The 17257-nt window shown below is 39.8% G+C and overlaps 1 protein-coding gene across 8 annotated transcripts in view; it reads right to left on the reverse strand.

The window, feature by feature from the left end:
* Positions 1-4973: 4973 nt before the first annotated feature.
* Positions 4974-17257, reverse strand: part of ssbp3a (single stranded DNA binding protein 3a) — a 138400-nt gene continuing 126116 nt past the window's right edge. For 4 of the 8 annotated variants that reach the window (XM_067990563.1, XM_067990561.1, XM_067990559.1 and 1 more), the window contains 7 exons: positions 13297-13332; positions 12286-12340; positions 10599-10669; positions 10061-10139; positions 9689-9717; positions 7871-7972; positions 4974-6407 (listed from right to left, as the gene is read on the reverse strand). In XM_067990563.1, the coding sequence (XP_067846664.1) occupies positions 6306-6407; positions 7871-7972; positions 9689-9717; positions 10061-10139; positions 10599-10669; positions 12286-12340; positions 13297-13332 (474 nt within the window). In that variant the 3' untranslated portion in view covers positions 4974-6305. Of the gene's footprint in view, positions 6462-7870; positions 7973-9688; positions 9718-10060; positions 10140-10598; positions 10670-12285; positions 12341-13296; positions 13333-17257 lie in introns of all 8 variants that reach the window. The other 4 variants (XM_067990565.1, XM_067990564.1, XM_067990562.1 and 1 more) reach the window with 1 other exon arrangement.

A 17257-nucleotide genomic window follows, 5' to 3' on the forward strand; every position in this document is an offset into this window, starting at 1 on the left:
TGACTTCTAAACTGGCCTCCTGACAGATTGGTATGGTTGAATATCATAAAAATGCAAGAATTTTCAGCAACAGGAAGAAGCCAGTAAAGCCAACAAGCCTGACTCCTTTTGGTAGATCAACACCTTTTACTAGTCTTTGTGCCCTACTCCTCAATTCCTCCTCTCTCCAGAAATGCATTTAATTATCTATTGAAATTATTTATATTGTTCCCTTCAGTGGCTTTCACTGGTAATTTATCCTACAACTATCATTCTGTGGAAGAATAAATTGCACCTCCTTTCACTGCTCACTTGCTCATTGCACCTGTTATTTGACCATTTTGCCATAAAGAATAATTTAACTGGCAAATCCAATTCTGTATAATTACAAATCACACATTTCTGCTGAATTTTCTAAAGTAAGTTTTATAAAGAAAGAATCTCAGGCACAACACAACATCCTGGGCAGACAAGACTTTAAAACTATTAGGATTATAGGAAGGTTTAGGAATCTTTGTAAAATACATACTGTGGTGCATTTGACAACCTGTCTTGGTTCAGAAACAAGAGAAACCCTAAGTGCAGTAAAGCTAATGACTGCTGCCAGTAAAGATCAGGAATGTGAGAAAACAGATAATTACAGGAATAGAAGCAACCCAGAGGTAAAAGAATCTCAGCAACGCAATTAACATTTTATACACTACAACAAACATGAGGATATATTTCCCATTATTTGGCAAGAGATACAAGGGTATTTAGGGTTCATAAACACAGAAAATTACAATACCAGTTTTCATAAGAAATTAGAATAGTTCTGTACAATATATTGGCAACTGATGCAATGAGTGAATAATCTCTTCCAACAAAGACAATTCAACACAAGTCACACTTTAGCAGTTCAGAGATAAAATATAGGCTACCACTCGGGTCAGAATCATTGATGACATCACATTAGGACAAAACATTCTTAAAAGCCTCATTACTGTTTTAAATATCAAAAGTTAGAAACATATATTCGACCCAAGTACATATCTTTGCCCACCAAAGCTTTTCTGAGTGCTGTACCAAAGGTAATTTGTGAGAACGCTACCAGACACTGCAAGACTGAAACAGACTGTCTGACAACTGACATATTATATGTATCATCTCGTATGAGTCATTTTACAATTCTAATAATTTGGTTCTTTTAAAAAAAGACATTTTTCTAGAATCTCCCTCAGTTAACTTTTTGGTTCCGATAAAAATCTGCTTATAGTTATCGTTCTCACAATGCGCCAATCAGCTCTATCGAATGTGAATTGCTAAGTAGTTTCTTGATAAAAATCTTCAAATTTGTCCCGTGAGAAGGTCCCAGATCTGATTCCTGTTCTGTGCCGAGTTGAGTGACAACTGGGGTGCTACAATTGTCCGTGGCATCCCTGGGCTAGGGAAGTGAGGGGTGGTGGGGTGAAAACAGAAAATTACTGCAATACCATCTGTAGTTGAATAACCTCTTAGATTTGTTACCCTTATCGGCAAGCCCCAGCATTAGCTTTGGCCCTGTATAATCCAAGACAAGCATTGTCTATGGGCAGCACTGCTATAATACAAACTTACTTGCCATACATGAACAAATTATCAAGTTTCTGAAGGGCTGCCAGCAACCATGAAACTGCACCCAACATGAGTCAGCACATTTAGGAGAGGAAAATTAAAAAGTACATTGTTTAAGGGTTCATGGCCTGTTGCCCAACATCAAAGTGTAAGGACATAGGTTCAATTCCTTCCACCACCCTGAATTCCTCATCTCAGCTATGCTGCTATGGGGAGTTGTTATCCATCAATGGCACATTCATTGAACCACTGGTTATTAGCTGAAGAGCAGCATGGACAAAGGGCTTGGAGGAGATTATACACCCGAGAACCACAGGTGAGGTATGTAGTGATAAAGGAAAAGGAGAGGAGTGGGGGGAAGGAAGAGAAAATATGCTTTGGTATTCTCAGATGTTCAGAAGCTCAAAATTCTATGACTTAAATTGTTAAAATGTTTCTCTCCCTTTTTAAATCTGTTTCCCCAGGCTGTTAACGTTAAGAGTTATTGTAAGAACAGTTAATGAGTTTTATTAAAGGCAAGTTAACATGTTCCTTTGCATTATTCGCACCTTGTATCAGGCATGCACAAGAGTTACAACTAAAACATGGGAGACAATCACTACATGCATTTCATTTAGTGCTTTGTAACCTTTACCCACAAGCTCCAGCATTAGCTTTGGCCCTGTATAATTCAAGACAAGCAACAACTTGCATTTATATAGCACCTTTAATGTAGTGAAACGTTCCAAGGTTCGTCACAGGAGCGTTATCAAACAAAAGCGCTGTCTAAGGGCAGCACTGCTATCATACAAACTATTTTTTTTGGCCAAATTTGAATACTTAAATTGTGTATCTATCTTGGAATTTCATCAAGACCAACACCAAAAGGAACATTTCAAATCAATTCTTTTATTTCTAATGATAGCACATGAAAACTAGAACTTCTTGGTCTTGACACTCTCCCCAGTAATCTACTGGCTTTTAACACCCAAGATTTGCCTCATCTAATTATTTCTTGATTTTTCTTCACCCCTATACTTTTCAACTGTGGTAATGTTCTGCACTAATCGACCGTGACTCTTCAACTAGGTTTCCCCACCAAAATTGAACCGTGGTATCTTTTTGTACTGACCGCAGTAAAGGAAATCACAGTCAACATATCGAACACTTTTTTAAAAAAATACTCAATTTCATCAACTTCAACTACACTATTCATGTATCCCTAGTTTTCATTAACTGCCACACCTCGCAGTCAATGAATGCTCCATTGGGCAACTGTGAAATTACAAAAAGGATGTTTTCCCATACTTGCACTATTACAGTAGTCTGTCACTCCATGCAGCAATGCGCATAGACAACAGAAGAGGCCCAATATTATTTACATCAACTTCAAAACCGAGTAGTCCACGGTTACACATTGCACAGAAAATGCATATGCGTAACATTCGCTCACTCACTATTTCTGCCACTTTTTTTTGACTTCATTGTTTTTCATGCATTCGACTTCTGTCTTTCCTTAATATTTATTTGTCTTTTGTGCAGTTTAGAAGCTAATTTTCTTTGTATCCATCTCTCATTTCTTTAACCATATTATTTTATTTCAGCATGTTTTTTTTGTATTTATTTTATTTTCTGCCTTGCCCTCTATTGCTGTTTTTTTTTACTTTCTACAATTTCTCTTTTGGTCTGTACTCTTGTTCTACAATTTATTTCCTCCCCCCCCACTTTAAAGTCATGAAATATACATTTATTCAGTGAAGTTGCTGTACAATCTGGTCACCTGGTACATGCAGGAGAATGCATTGACTTAATGGAGCTTAGTTTGGTTAACACGTGCTAGAACAATGCGTTATTTGGGATTTTCATTCCTTTTCCACCCCCTCTGTTTCTTGTGGACCAGTTTTGTCACATGCCCTTCTCATGATCAATGCCACTTTGTATCCTTGGAGATTTCATCTGTGTATTGTGTCTGGGTGAGGCTCTCCACCTAATACCAATTATTTTAATTTTCAAAATTATGAAAGGTTTTGAGAGGGTAAATGATGGAAGACTGGCTCCACTGGTTGACAAATCAATAACGGGGTGAAGACTCAGGATTATCACTAGAACAATGAAGGCAGACAGTTGGAAGTACTTTTAAAAAAATTAGAACAGAATATTTTACCACAAGTGGCTATTGAGGACATTTTTAATGTCACTTAAAAATGAATTGGATTTGAAAAGGAATATAAAAGGCTACAGGGAAAAAGCAAGAAAATTGGAATACAGTGGATGCTCCAGATGAAAAACTAGCTCAAACATCGGTGATGAGCCAAATTTCATACAAAAATCTGTATTTTACCCAAAGGATAGGGAAATTTAAACGTCAGTCAAAACTCAAAAATAAACACTGAATGGAACTGATGCTAGTTATCAGTTCATTTTAATCTGGTTTCTATTTCCTCATTTCTGTGGTTTTCAATTCATTTTAAATTCTCTTCCAAATTCTGCCTCCCCATTCCATTCAATTGCACCTTCCCATTCAAAAAAAAATCTCCCTATTCGAGTCAGAATCTGTTAGCCCACTCCCTCAACATTTTGTTGTGAAATTTTACACTCCAGGTGAGGAATGTTAATGCTCGAGAATGGAATACTTTTCTATTTCAGGCACCCAGCATCAACACTCCTACATCAGGCTAGTAGAAAAGAAAGGCAAAATATATTTATATAGCACCTTGAACAGGTCTCCCAAACATATCAAAATGGTTCACATAAAAAGGGATAAAGATTCTGATCACAGCTAATTCTGTTCTGCCTGTACCTCTAAACACCATCCCCCGCTGTACCAATATGAAATTTCCATTTCCCATACCGTCCTATGTCCTTTGAGTGCGCCAACTTTGTTTCCGATTCGGACAATTTGTGCTGCAGGCCCCCCTTTACAAATTGAGCCGAGGCTTCTCAAATTCATCTGAGCATAACCAGCAGACAGAAAAGGCTTGGGTGGCATCATCTTGGTCTGGATTCAAACCCTGACTACACAGGTGAAGGTGCACTTTGCTGACCTGACCCACTGTGCACCCAGTGCCTGTACCTGTACCTGACAGTTTAATCCGGGCACTCTCCACAGCTTGTTACTTTCATAATTAATTTCCTTTGTTCTATTCAGCTGAAAGTTCCGAAGAGTTTTTCCTGATGTGACACGGAGCCTTCTCGTCTTGCATGAGCATCTGACAGCATGCTCCCCTTTCTCACAAACACATCCATGTCCAGCTCTGCTGCAGCCTACTGCATTTTACGCTTCCACACAATGCAGAAGGAATTTATTTCAATGGCAATTTCAAATTTTGCTAAAATCCTTTAAAGGTCAGAAATTATCAATACTTCGTCAAACAATCTTTAAGATAGCAAAGGGTCAACAAGTTAGCAGAAAAGAATCAAAATTAAGTTTTATGTTTATATTTATTACAGCGTTGGAGAAAAGAACCGTTTCATTCAAAACCATCCCAATGAAGACAATAATTTAGCGAATTTGTAAAATTACATTTGCCAGACTTGTCTTTTTTTTCTTTTTTCTCAGTTTAAAATGCACGATTTCCTGGAGACCGAAATCTACAGTAAAACACCAAAATTTCATCAGTATGTTCCAATCTGACTGCAAATAGGAGATTTACATACTCGTTCAGCGACTCTACAGCTAAACACAGTTAGAATGATTTTAAACACATCTAAAAAGGCAATTCATTTAGAAAGATCCTGCTATTCCCCCAACCCCCACCACCCCCCAAAAAACAAAAACAAAGTATGTTAACATCCCATATCCTGCAGTCAGCACAATAAACACAGTTGACGTTCCTGAAAACTCTGTAAAGGGGTGCAGAAAAAACATCCCTCAATAAAACATTAGCAACAAATATTGAACACAAAACTACAATGTAGAATTTTTTCTTTTTTATAACCAGACTACAAGGTAAGAAACACAGAACAGCTACAATGTTATCAAGAATCAGCACAAGGGTTGTCCAGGCAAGATAATATTTTACATAACTTGATACACATTGTATAGAAGTGGGATTAAACAAAAGACCATCTACAGGTAGTGTGTAACTGTACAGAGATCCCAGCACGATTGTAGTGCCACTAAAACTGTTTATTTTCCTCTCTCAATCACGTGTCTGCAGTTGCCTCTTTCTTGCGTACAGAGTGTTCCTCTGGATCGATAAAGGGAAGTAACAGAGGAATGAACCGATCCAGATTCGAGGTGTGCATGTACGTGTGGGCGCGGGGGAGGGGGGGAGCGGGATAGCGGGAGGTGGGAAAAAGATATACGATCCTCTCAAACTGGAACCCACTGCGCAAATCATCGTTCAGCTACACAGGTATGGAACAAGCCACTGATTAACACCTTGCGCCTGGAGGGAAGGCTCACAGAAGCAAGAAAAAAATAATTTGCGCCACCAAAAAAAAAAGGGCCTTCGAAAGTAAACCACATTGTGTAAATGTCCCAGATAAAATGGCTACAATATGGACAACATCGGATCTTATACCTAGACTAGCGCCTTAGTCAGTTCAGCACAAAGATACACGGGTTCAGAGGATGAAGCGGAGGAGGTCTGTTCGGGTGCTAGAGGCTTTTAAATTTTTTTCTTTGCTTCAAAAAGATGCGATGTGTAACGTACAGTCCTTCCAGGAGAAGGGTTTTATGTCTTGAATCTTTTTTTTTGTCCTTCATGTTTATGGAATAAAAGAAGTTCAGCCTTTTTATTGCGTGAAACTCAAAATTGGGGTTTTGCCCCCAGTTCCTCGTCAACACGTTGAACTGCTTCTTGCATACGTTCTTTAATCTTCCAGAGGGCAGCCGTCTCGTCATTCTTGTCCTGGAGAAGGGGGAAGGGGAAAAATCACACGCTCATCGTCATGCTGGGGGAATACTGAAAGAAAGTGACAAAGATTACACGAGTTGGAACCATACATCTTATATCAGACCAATTCAGAAAATCTGGGTTCTACTAAACATGGCAGACCTGCAAATATAGTTTGTTGAGATTGGCTGTTTAGCCCCTACGCTACAAGCAATTATTCAACCCCCACTGCAGTGGAGGGAGTAACTCCCTCATTTAAAGACATGTTTAGTTCTTTCTTTGTCACCGAGAGAAGGCTGAGCAACCGAGTTATGGATCTCCGCCAATGAATACCAGGAGCTCCAAGCCAGCAGCCCGAGAATAACTCCTAACCTTCCCTTAACCCCCTCCCCATTCTCTACCCTCCCCCAAGGCTGGTCCTTCCATTCAGCATTCCCTCCAGAGACATGCTCGAGATCAGCAATTTAGCATGCTTTACTGAAGCACCTAGATCTTCAATTTCTGATATTAAAAGTCACTTCTTTTCAATTAAGGTTTTCCTCTCCAGCTGAGCATTTTTGGGAATTTACTGATTTCTATCTACAGCTAAGTAATTCCCAGCCTATTCACATATGAACAGTACTGTCTTTTGTGCTCTTTGAAACAGTGTTCCTGTTTTAAAAAAAAGGGAAACTAACAGCATTTAGGGATTAAAATAAATGTCTATTTTTAAAAGGAATTTTTACAATCTCCATTTTTCTTTCCTTATTATTTTTCCCCCAAGGGCAATGACTCATGTTGGGCTTTGGTTTAATAAGCACCAACAGCCCTCCAAGCGTTTCATACTCAGCTATAGGGAGGAGCTAGAGAAACTGGGTTTAAAAAGAAACATTTTAAAGGGTATGGGGAAAGGGACTAATTGGATGGTTCTTGCAGACAGCAGACATGAGCACAAAGGGCCAAATAGCCTCCTTCTGTGCTGTAAAATTCTATGATCTATTCAGCGGTGGAGGGCCATCACAACCACACCCAATCCTGTTCTTGCCTAATGGCCACACTCATACTTTCTCTCCTCTTTAACCCAGGGATTCTGCGGCTTATTGTAGTCTGCTTTTGCCACCTAGGCTGAGGTTGGCTACCTCTGCACAGATTGAAAACTCAAACCCGGGACCTTCCTGCTCTGCACTGCTCAGTTTTAGGTTTTCGGTTGAAATTCGGTTGTATTGGCCATACAGTCAAGAAGTTTTCAAGGAGACAAATGTTTTATTATTTCTATCAACTCTAATACAGACAGTTTTGTGTAAAGCCATAGCAGGTATAATCAACCCTCAAACATTGTTATCTTGTAACTTTAAAGAAAATGTATTTTAATGAATATGCCAGAAAAGGAAATATGACTGATATGAAGCTTCAGTTTTTCTCCAAAAGAACATCAAGCAAAATCTGCAATGGTTATTTGTGTTAGCAAGTACTTTTCTCTGGAATTCACACATACTCACATTATCATTTTGGAAGGAGTGGAGAAAATTGCCTCCTAATTCACCGTCATCCCTTGGAGTGCCTGGAGGATTAGTAATGCTGCTCATGTTGTTGGGAGAGTTCTGGAAATTAAATAATTTCACTGTCAATAAAACAAGGTCAATTGTCCCCTGAAAAAATATAACCAGGGTACCAGCTGTAGCAAGCGAACCCAAAGCATACAGTCACTAAATAGCAACTTTAAATTTCAGTGACTTGCACATCCTTGTTAAAATCCAAATTCTTGCCTTCAACATAATGTGTTTCTCTCCCGGTGCTCTCAATGTACGGTCTTCTATTGACCAGGTTTTAATCTCATCACATGGCACATCGGCTCACAGGGAGAGAGGAGCAATGCCATTCAACATTCTGTACAGAGTTTGTATTTAAAAAAGGTCAGTAGTTAGACCTTTAAAAGTCTGTCACTGGATTACAGCAGTGGTTCTTAACCAGAGGGTTGAGAGCCCTGGGGTTGCTGCTGTTCCACTCCCCAAATCGGGATGGTCCAAAGGGACAAAAAACAAAATTCTGCAGATGCTAAAAATCTGAAACAAAAACAGAAAAATGCTGGAAATACTCAGCAGTTCAGGCAGCATCTGTGGAGAAAGGTAGGGTTAATGTTTCAGGTCGAAGACCTATTGTCAGAACAAGATGTTACGGATGAACAGTTCAATAGGAGGAAGAGAGCCAGGAAAAGGGGGCGGGGAGAAAAAAGGGAAAAGAGAGGTCTATGATTAGGTGAAGGACAGGAGATGATTAAATGACAGAAGTGATGATGATGGAAGACAAATGGAGGCAATAATGAGAGAAATTAGAGAAATAAAAGATAAATATGAGACCCAGAGAATGTGTAATAAAAACAGAAAATGCTGGAAACACTCAGCAGGTCAGGCAGCATCTGTGGAGAGAGAGAAAATGGATCCAGTGGAACTGCAGATGGGGAAGGAACAATGGAAAATCTGGTGGTTTACCACTTTAATTCTCCATCCCATTCCCATTGTGATCTCTCTGTCCTTGGAATCCTACACTGTTCCAAAGAAGCTCAACGTAAACACGAGGAACAGCACATAATTTTTCTACTAGGCACTTCACATTCTTCTGACTTTAACATTGACTTTAATAACCACAGCTCCCATTTTCCCTCAGACAGTAGGTGCTAGTGACGTAGGATGGGTGCACTGGTGCTTCTGGGATTGAGGGAGTTTGTAGGCTGATGCTCAGGATGATCTGTACCCCTGGCGTCTCCCTGCCCCTTTCTTCCACCACACTCCTGGGCCAGTGGAGCTTTCTCCACTTAGCCAGATTTTCCATGCTTCCTTCCCCCTCTGCTATTCTGCTGTAACCATTCACACAGCCTCTGGGTGTCAGACACATCTTTTATTTCTCTAATTTCTCTCATTATTGCTCCTTTTGTCACACCATTATCACTTGTGTCATTTAATCAACTCTGTTCCTCTACCTAATCACTAACTCACTTTTTTCTCCCGCCCCTTTCCCCTGGCTGCGGTCCAAAGGGAATTTTGTGCAGACTTCATACACCCAAAGTATGCTCTGACTCGGATTACACACGGGGATGCCTTGCTACCAGCCCAGCATGTGGCCAGGGGAAAGGAGATCAATAAACATGGGGTCCTTTTCGGAGATCAATTTGTTTGCACACTTAAAGAAAACCAGACGGAAATTATATAAGCAGCTGTAACATGTGGACAAGATCTGAAAAATGAATGTATGTTAAAATGATTGACATTATATCTGCTTTAGATGGTGCAAAAAAAATTGTAAATGAACTAGATTCATACCTTAGGGATCCCGTCCATATCTCCTGATCCTGAGGGTAGTAACAAGAAAAACTTTGAGTTTAAAATGTGCTTTTTTCTACAAATCACCATACATGTCTAACAAGACCATATTGGAAAAATATTGTTGAAAAATCCATCACTGTTTGCAACAAGATTCAGTAAGGTACACTGTGACCATACTTAAATATTTCACTCTTCCGTGTAAATGAATCCAAATTCTTCTTGCTTACTGATTCCAGTACCTCCTTCTTACCCAAGGACTCAGAAGCCCTCTTTGTTACAATTATTTCTATTCTCCTGAACAGGCTTCAGTTTCAACACTGATTGTTTAGGCTTCCCTCTAACGTTATTCCAGGTAGGGAGGCAACTTACCTAATGATCCATTCATGTGATGTGGCTCAATTCCTCCCATTCCACCCATGGGACCCTCGGAGCCAGGCCCCAATGGGAACTGGAAGGAAAAAACAAAAAGGAAAATAAAATAAAAATACACGTTCACAATTCCTATGGCTGTTGCAGTTCAGTGACAAATGGCAAACAATCTGCTTAAGATGGCCACTAAGAGTACATTGAGACTTTGGCAATAAACAAGTTTGAGGAGACTTTTAAAATGAAGGCACAATTAATTGTAGATTCTGAAGAGGCCACACCCAAAACATTCATCTCGTCTTTTCTCTTTCCAGATGCTAATGGACCTGCTGTGTAATTCCAGCATTTTCTATTTCATTCTTTTTATCTTTACAATTAATTGAATTGTTTTAAGCCTAAATTTCAATTTTGTGCTTTATGTACCATACTTTAAAGCAAAAAAACATTGGCATTTTTGTTTCTGTTGCGATATGAATTGTGATGAATCAAGGGGTTTTCCCCAGTTGGTGCATTTTTTTTTGCTTGTGGAAACTAAACTTACATTTGATCGACTTCCTCCGGGTGGCACTGGATTAATCATTGTGTACATGTTGTCACTGGAATTCGTTGAATCTGTATTTGAGGAAGAAGTAGTCAGTGCAATTAACTCAGCGCAATTAACTCAGCCTCCATTCATACAAGTTAAGCATGCAACACTTGCATGGGAAGCTCCCTGGGTTTCTTGGTCTCAAGCATCCTTTAAACCCAAGATCTGCCTTTATCGAGACTCAAATCATTTGGTGTTGAAATAGTTTTTTTGGTTACTTTGTTCATAATTCAGCTATTTTCACCACACAAGTGCACCACAGTAAACATTGCTGAACTTGCAGTTTGCCACCAGCTCAGACTCTAGTTGAACTAGAAAACATGATCACCCATGCTAGTGTGCAGCACTGTGTGGATTAACTAACTTTTTATTGAGGGAGAGATCAGGATCTCTCTTAAAAACATCAAGAATTTCATTCAACTTTAGCATCTTATTTTTTTTAAATTGTTTAACTGAGTTCTGACAATGACCATCTTTTAATAGTTACTGAGCCCCAACGCATAAGGGAGCGCAGTTAAAAGAACTTAATCAAAGAAGCACCCCAAATTACAGTGAATTGCCAATGATAGTCTGTTCCTTTGCACTTTTAGGCCATCTCCTCCTAGCCGCTCACTGAGAGACTAACAGGTTTAAAAGAATAAGGGATCTTAAAAGTTAATCGTAATCCTTGAAGAAGCAAAAGCTGTAAAATTCATTCAGTTTCTATTGTAATGGATTGAATTTGGTGTAGCATCTCACCATTTGTTCCTAATCTTCTTAGTAATGAAATATTTCAAGTAGGTTGGTGATACAATGAATTAAAAGTGCAGTCTTCCTATCACTTAATTATAACAGACCAGTGATGACCCCCAGTAATTCATGGGATCCGGTCACTGAAACCGAATACCAAAAAGTAACAACTTTAACCTCATTCATCAATTTATTACATTGAACACAGAAAAAAAAATTAGACTATGTAAAACCAGGCACTTTACACCAAAAGCTCTGGACTCCACACTGGTTAACAAAAGTGACTCAAACATGCTCTTTGATTGTAGAAACCAAAACCCGCCTATTTGGATTTTAAAAAATAATCAAAACCTAAATGTTCCTTCAGAGACTCGCCAGAGCAATTTCAAGTCCAATTCATTCAGTATAAAAGTTAAACATGCAGCTCCGAGAAACATTACATTTTACAACATCTCGTTTCTGAATTGTATCAAATTTAAGTGTGATTGCATTGTGCTTTAAAGAAAATATTATTTATGATCAAAAGGTTAATTTATCCTAACTGTGCAATTAAACAGGTAATTAAACCATGCGGTGAGTGCTGATGACACAATTGATGGAATTAGCTTGGAGTACTTACTGAGTCCAACACATAGGGGAGCCCATCAATAGAGAATTATTAATCTCATATCGTTGGCCTTCTCCCAGTCAGTGCCAAAATAGTGTGATCAGCACTTACTGTTTGAAGAAAAAATACTGGGAGAAAAAGCAGGCAAGGCTCTGATTTTTAAAAACGGTTTACTGACAGGACATTCATTAGGTTAAAATGTGGTACCTGCAAATGTTGTCATGTGAAATCTTGGAAAGTAGTTAAGACTAGCATGTGTTTAAGATTTTAACATCAGTATTGAGCGACTCAGGTGTAAAGCTGTACCTGCTGGACTTGGCATTATCGGTGTTCCTGGAGGACCTCCACCACCAGGGGGCCCCTGTGAACAAAACACACCAATCCTCAGGATTGAATTATTACAGCCTGCATTGGGTTATGCTGCCGTAAGCAAACTGATCTTGGACTCGGTGCGTCGCCAAATAGTCTCAATACAACTCTAGAAAGCAGTCTAATGAACTTTAAAGGTTTTATGAGCGTCCACAGAAAATTTGCCTGCTTCTAGACCTTAACCAGCCTTAGTCCCTGGTCATAGATGGACTTTAATCTACAATTAAAAACATTGTTGAAACATCACCTTTTGCTCAGTCATTTTATCTCCGGGGTCCCTTTCTGTCGAAGCAGACCATACTGTTTGACCTACATGGTCCCTTTCTGTGGGAGCAGATCCCTTTTACCTTTACAACTACTTTCAGTGGGAGCCAGTACCAGATATTTTCCAAGTTCTGCACTTTGTGCAAATCACTCACCAGGTTGGCAAAATATTAAATGCTGCTGTGGTCAATTCAAGAATTAAGGGTAATTTCTTTTTAAAAAAAATAAATGTAAATTGTATCTTTGAAACTTAACTGAAGCAGAACAGCGTTTTTACTGTGACAGTTTTTCTTAGATTAAAGGATTTTCAACATTCTGAATCTGTAGTCTTGAGTACATTCTAGAGTATTAAGACATGTGTCAATTCAGGTGCTAGGGCAAAAACCATCTCCAAAGTATACTTTCTTTGTTTGGGGGCAGAAGTAAGCTATCTTTTTCTTCCTTTGCCAGCTTGATCATCTCCCTCAATGCCCAATTCCCAGGTCTGTAGAGATTCCCTTCCCTACTGTCCTTCCCTCTGTGATAGAGTCGAACTCATCCCCATAAGCCAGAACCTATCTATAGACATTTCAGTTTGAAATTTCCTACATTAATCACTTCAGGTCAACTCCAGAAGTCTTATAATTTTTCTTCCTCTACAAACATTTGTACTGTGCAAAACGTGCCCAAAATACATATACATACCCCATATGTACCAGGAGACGAAGAGGAGTATGGAATCTGTAAGTGAAAACATCACATTTTAGAGTTTTAAAATAACATTTACCAAACATTAATGAAGCCAGTCTCAAACTCTGCTCAAGGATTAGGAGTATGGTTTGATTTGCATAATGATTTGCAGCAATTTGCCTCAAAACCTAAGTTGATAGGAATTTAAAGTCTACTTTTTGAATAGAGGTTAAAACGCTTTTCCAACCTGTCCATTTCTTGTTTTATTTCCTTGTTTTTTGCCCCATCTCTCTAGAAGGCACCAATAACCCTTGTCCATATGGCCATTGTTCACATGTAAGCCTGGCACAAGTATTGGCAAATTATTTAACCAAGAGGACGATAGAGCCAATTCCAATCCTGCCACCCATTGGCAAGCAGGATTCTCCAGATAGCAATTAACAGGTTGATAAAACCCTGACTGATTTTATTTCCCCTCTCCTTAGCTCATGGGCAACAAGAAATAAAGACATGCATTTATGTAGCACCTTTCATGACCTCAGGATGTCCCAAAGCTCTTTACAGCCAACTTCTGAAGTGTAGTCACTGTTGTAATGCAAGACCATGCGGCAGCCAATTTGTGCACAGCCAGATCCCACAAACAGCAATGTGATAATGACTGGATAATCTGTTTTAGTGATGCTGGTTGAGGGATAAATAATGGCCAGGACAACGGGGAGAACTCCCCTGCTCTTCTTTGAAATAGTGTCATGGGATTTTTTATGTCCATCTGAGAGGGCACACAGGGCCTTGGGTTAATGACTCATCCGAAAGACAGCACCTCCGACAGTGTAGCACTCTTTCAGTACTGGAGTGTCAGCCTAGATTTTGTGCTCAAGTCTCTGGAGTGGGACATGAAGCCACGAAGTGAGATGATACCGGGCCAATTGTAGCATCTTCGCTGCCACTCTGGTTGACACAAAACTAACTCAGCATGGACCATGGACTGCACCTTCCACTGTGTTTGCTTAATACCACAAATACATGCATTTACCCACCAGTTATCGGGGAAACTACCTGAAAATGCTTTTATCTACCGTTACTACTGCAGGAATCATTATGACAGAGACTGATCAAAGGCATTCATTCAACTCATCTTGCAGATAAATGCGAAGCACAGTATGGCTTAAGGAAAAAAAACAGTTCTTCTGCTAATTGTTATTATGCATTAAATGAACCTAGAGCTAGAATATTTAGAACAGGTAGCTCAAAGACCATCTGTTATAAAGGGAAGTAATGCTCATAACCTCCCAAGCACACTATTGATCATTTAGTTTGATAAATCATTCAAAAGCAGTCTGACCCATAGTAAATCGTGAACCAAGGAAGCCTCTTGTTAAGGATGTGAAATAGATCACGTGTTAAGCAGGATAGTTTATACATCTCAAGAGACGAGTTTTACTACTTCTGAACAAACTAGGCTATAGGTCCTGTGTCACAGAGATTCCCAGTCAAGTCCCAATTTGAAGTCCAGCAACTTTTAAAATACAAAACAATGGGAATAACATACAGATGACTAAAAATAAAGTTGCTCTGGCAAGTTTTGTTGAAACTTGTTTGAACAAGATCATACTAAGGGAGATGGTGGTCATGGAAAAGTGTTAGCTTATGAAAGACAGAATTACGTAAACTGTTCAAAACATGTCACTTGTGCACAGCTTCATGAGAACAATACTTGTGGCCTCCCTCTCTCTTACAAACAAAAGTTTGCCCGACACTTTTTCATGAAGATAGTGCTCTTTAATTATATTTTTAAAAACGCTTAGGTCATACAATGGCACAGGTTCAAACGGTCTTGCTTTTTCCTCATCTACCTTTCATCTCTCCCCAGTCTAGCAACATTCTCAGATAGTCTACTAAGCTCTGACGGTGCAGCTAATCCCAAATGATTCCAAACACAAGGGGATCCTCTTCCCAATCCTTGCAGTAAGAGTGCAAAAGCTCTGCAGTTAGCATTGGGAAGCTAAGTACTGGAATTTCTAGGACTGTCAAAGTCAAGGGGCAGGTGTCCAGCAAGACGGGAGTCAGAGCACAGGTGGCAGCATTCCCAAACCATTTTAAAATCAAGATTTTAAAAAAAATATATTTGCCAGGAACCTTAATGGTCTCAAAGTAGAGACAGCAGAAGTCCTGGCTCCTACCAGAGTGTACTCCCACCCAGTCACTTAGCCTTCCATGGGTCCAGTTGGCTCCCCTATAGGTCACAGCATGGAAGGTGGCCATTTCATCCATTGTGTAAGTGCTAGCCCATAGCTCTATATTCTCCCCATTGCCCTATAGCTTCCTCTGCAGCAAATAATTAGCTACTCTTCTCAAAGAGTAGATAAACATTTGAAACGATGGTCTCCGCCTCAGCTGAGCCGCACAGACCAGGACCCTCTCAATCCCTTGTCTCTGCTGAGTTACCAGACTCCAGCTGGGGCCGCAGTAAGGATACTAAAATCTGCCTCAGCCACCCTGGGTTAGGGATGGGAAACTGCAACTAATGGCCCCTGTCCTCATCGCTGTCTGGTGAGCACTGCTGGAAATTACGCTTTTGTGGACATCAGATGAGGAAAGGATAGGATCAAACTTGACTACGATAGCCCTTGTGGCCAACTGGCTGCCAGCATCCGCTGCTAAGGCGTACGTGGATAATGGCCATTGGGAAAGGTGTCAGCAGGACAGTATCCCGGCAAGGAGACAACAATTCCAAGAGGAGAAAAATAGGCAAAAGGGTCTCATGCATAGGTACATCATTGAAAGATGCTTTGCAGAGACCCTGAGGCCACAAACAATATCTAATACTGGTTGTATATTTACATAGTTGAAACACGTTGTGAATGTCCTTGATGGTTGCGTGGGAATAAGCATCATATCTGACAGCTCTCTACTTTGCTGTGCACTGTCTGAATTGCATGCACTGCAATAAACTTTTTGTTGTGTTTTTTGGGATTCATTGCAATCACCGAGACAGTAATTGCTCTCCTGACCTTTCGGCACCAATGTTATGGCTCAGGAGTCTCATCGGCCCCTGAATAGAATGCTACCAATGCACTGTGTCAATTTGATAAACCCCATTTCCTTTCTCCGTTTGCAATTGGTAGCACAAAAGATAAGAGATTTGAGCAGAACTTAAATGGGTGATGACTTTGGCGATTTAAGGCAGCATTAGAAAATTGTGAACACAACCACTCATTTGAATACCACAACATGTTTGATTTGTGCTCAAAATCCCCCCACTCCAAAATGAACTGCTGATCTCAATCATGCCGCTGTAGGTAGTTATCTAATAATAATGCGGTCATAACTATCAGGAAAGACTGAACAAGCTGGGGTTATTTTCTCTCGAAAAGAGAAGGCTGAGGGGTAACCTAATGGAGGTCTTTAAAATTATGAAGGGGTTTGAGAGGGTAGACATAGGGAAGAAGTTTCCACTTGGGGAGTCTAAAACTAGGGGTCATAAATATGACAGTCACTAATAAATCCAATAAGGAATTCAGGAGAAACTTCTTTACCTAGAGAGTGGTTAGAATGTGGAACTTGCAATCACATGCAGTAGTTGAGACAAATAGCATAGATGCATTTAAGGGGAAGCTAGATAAGTACACGAGGAAGAAAGGAATAGAAGGAAATGCTGATTGGGTTAGATGAAGTAGAGTGGGAGGAGCCTCATGTGAAGCATAAACAACAGCATAAGCCAGTTAGGCCGAATGGCCTGTTTCTGTGCTGTTAATTATATGTAATTCTATGTAAGGCAGCACCAACCCAAAAAAAAGGAATAAAACTACAAGATCAATAATTCTGTTTTAATAGAGCCCTTCCATTTGCTGCAAGGATAGTGAATAACACTGGCACCTAATAGTAAAAGGAGCACTGAATCCTAGCTTTCAATATCCCACAGCTAGGGAGACGATAAATGAGGTCCCAGAGTAGCATGGAATAGCGAGTTTATCAA

Source organism: Heptranchias perlo, chromosome 9 (genome assembly GCF_035084215.1).
Source record: "Heptranchias perlo isolate sHepPer1 chromosome 9, sHepPer1.hap1, whole genome shotgun sequence".
Taxonomy (NCBI): Eukaryota; Metazoa; Chordata; class Chondrichthyes; order Hexanchiformes; family Hexanchidae; genus Heptranchias; species Heptranchias perlo.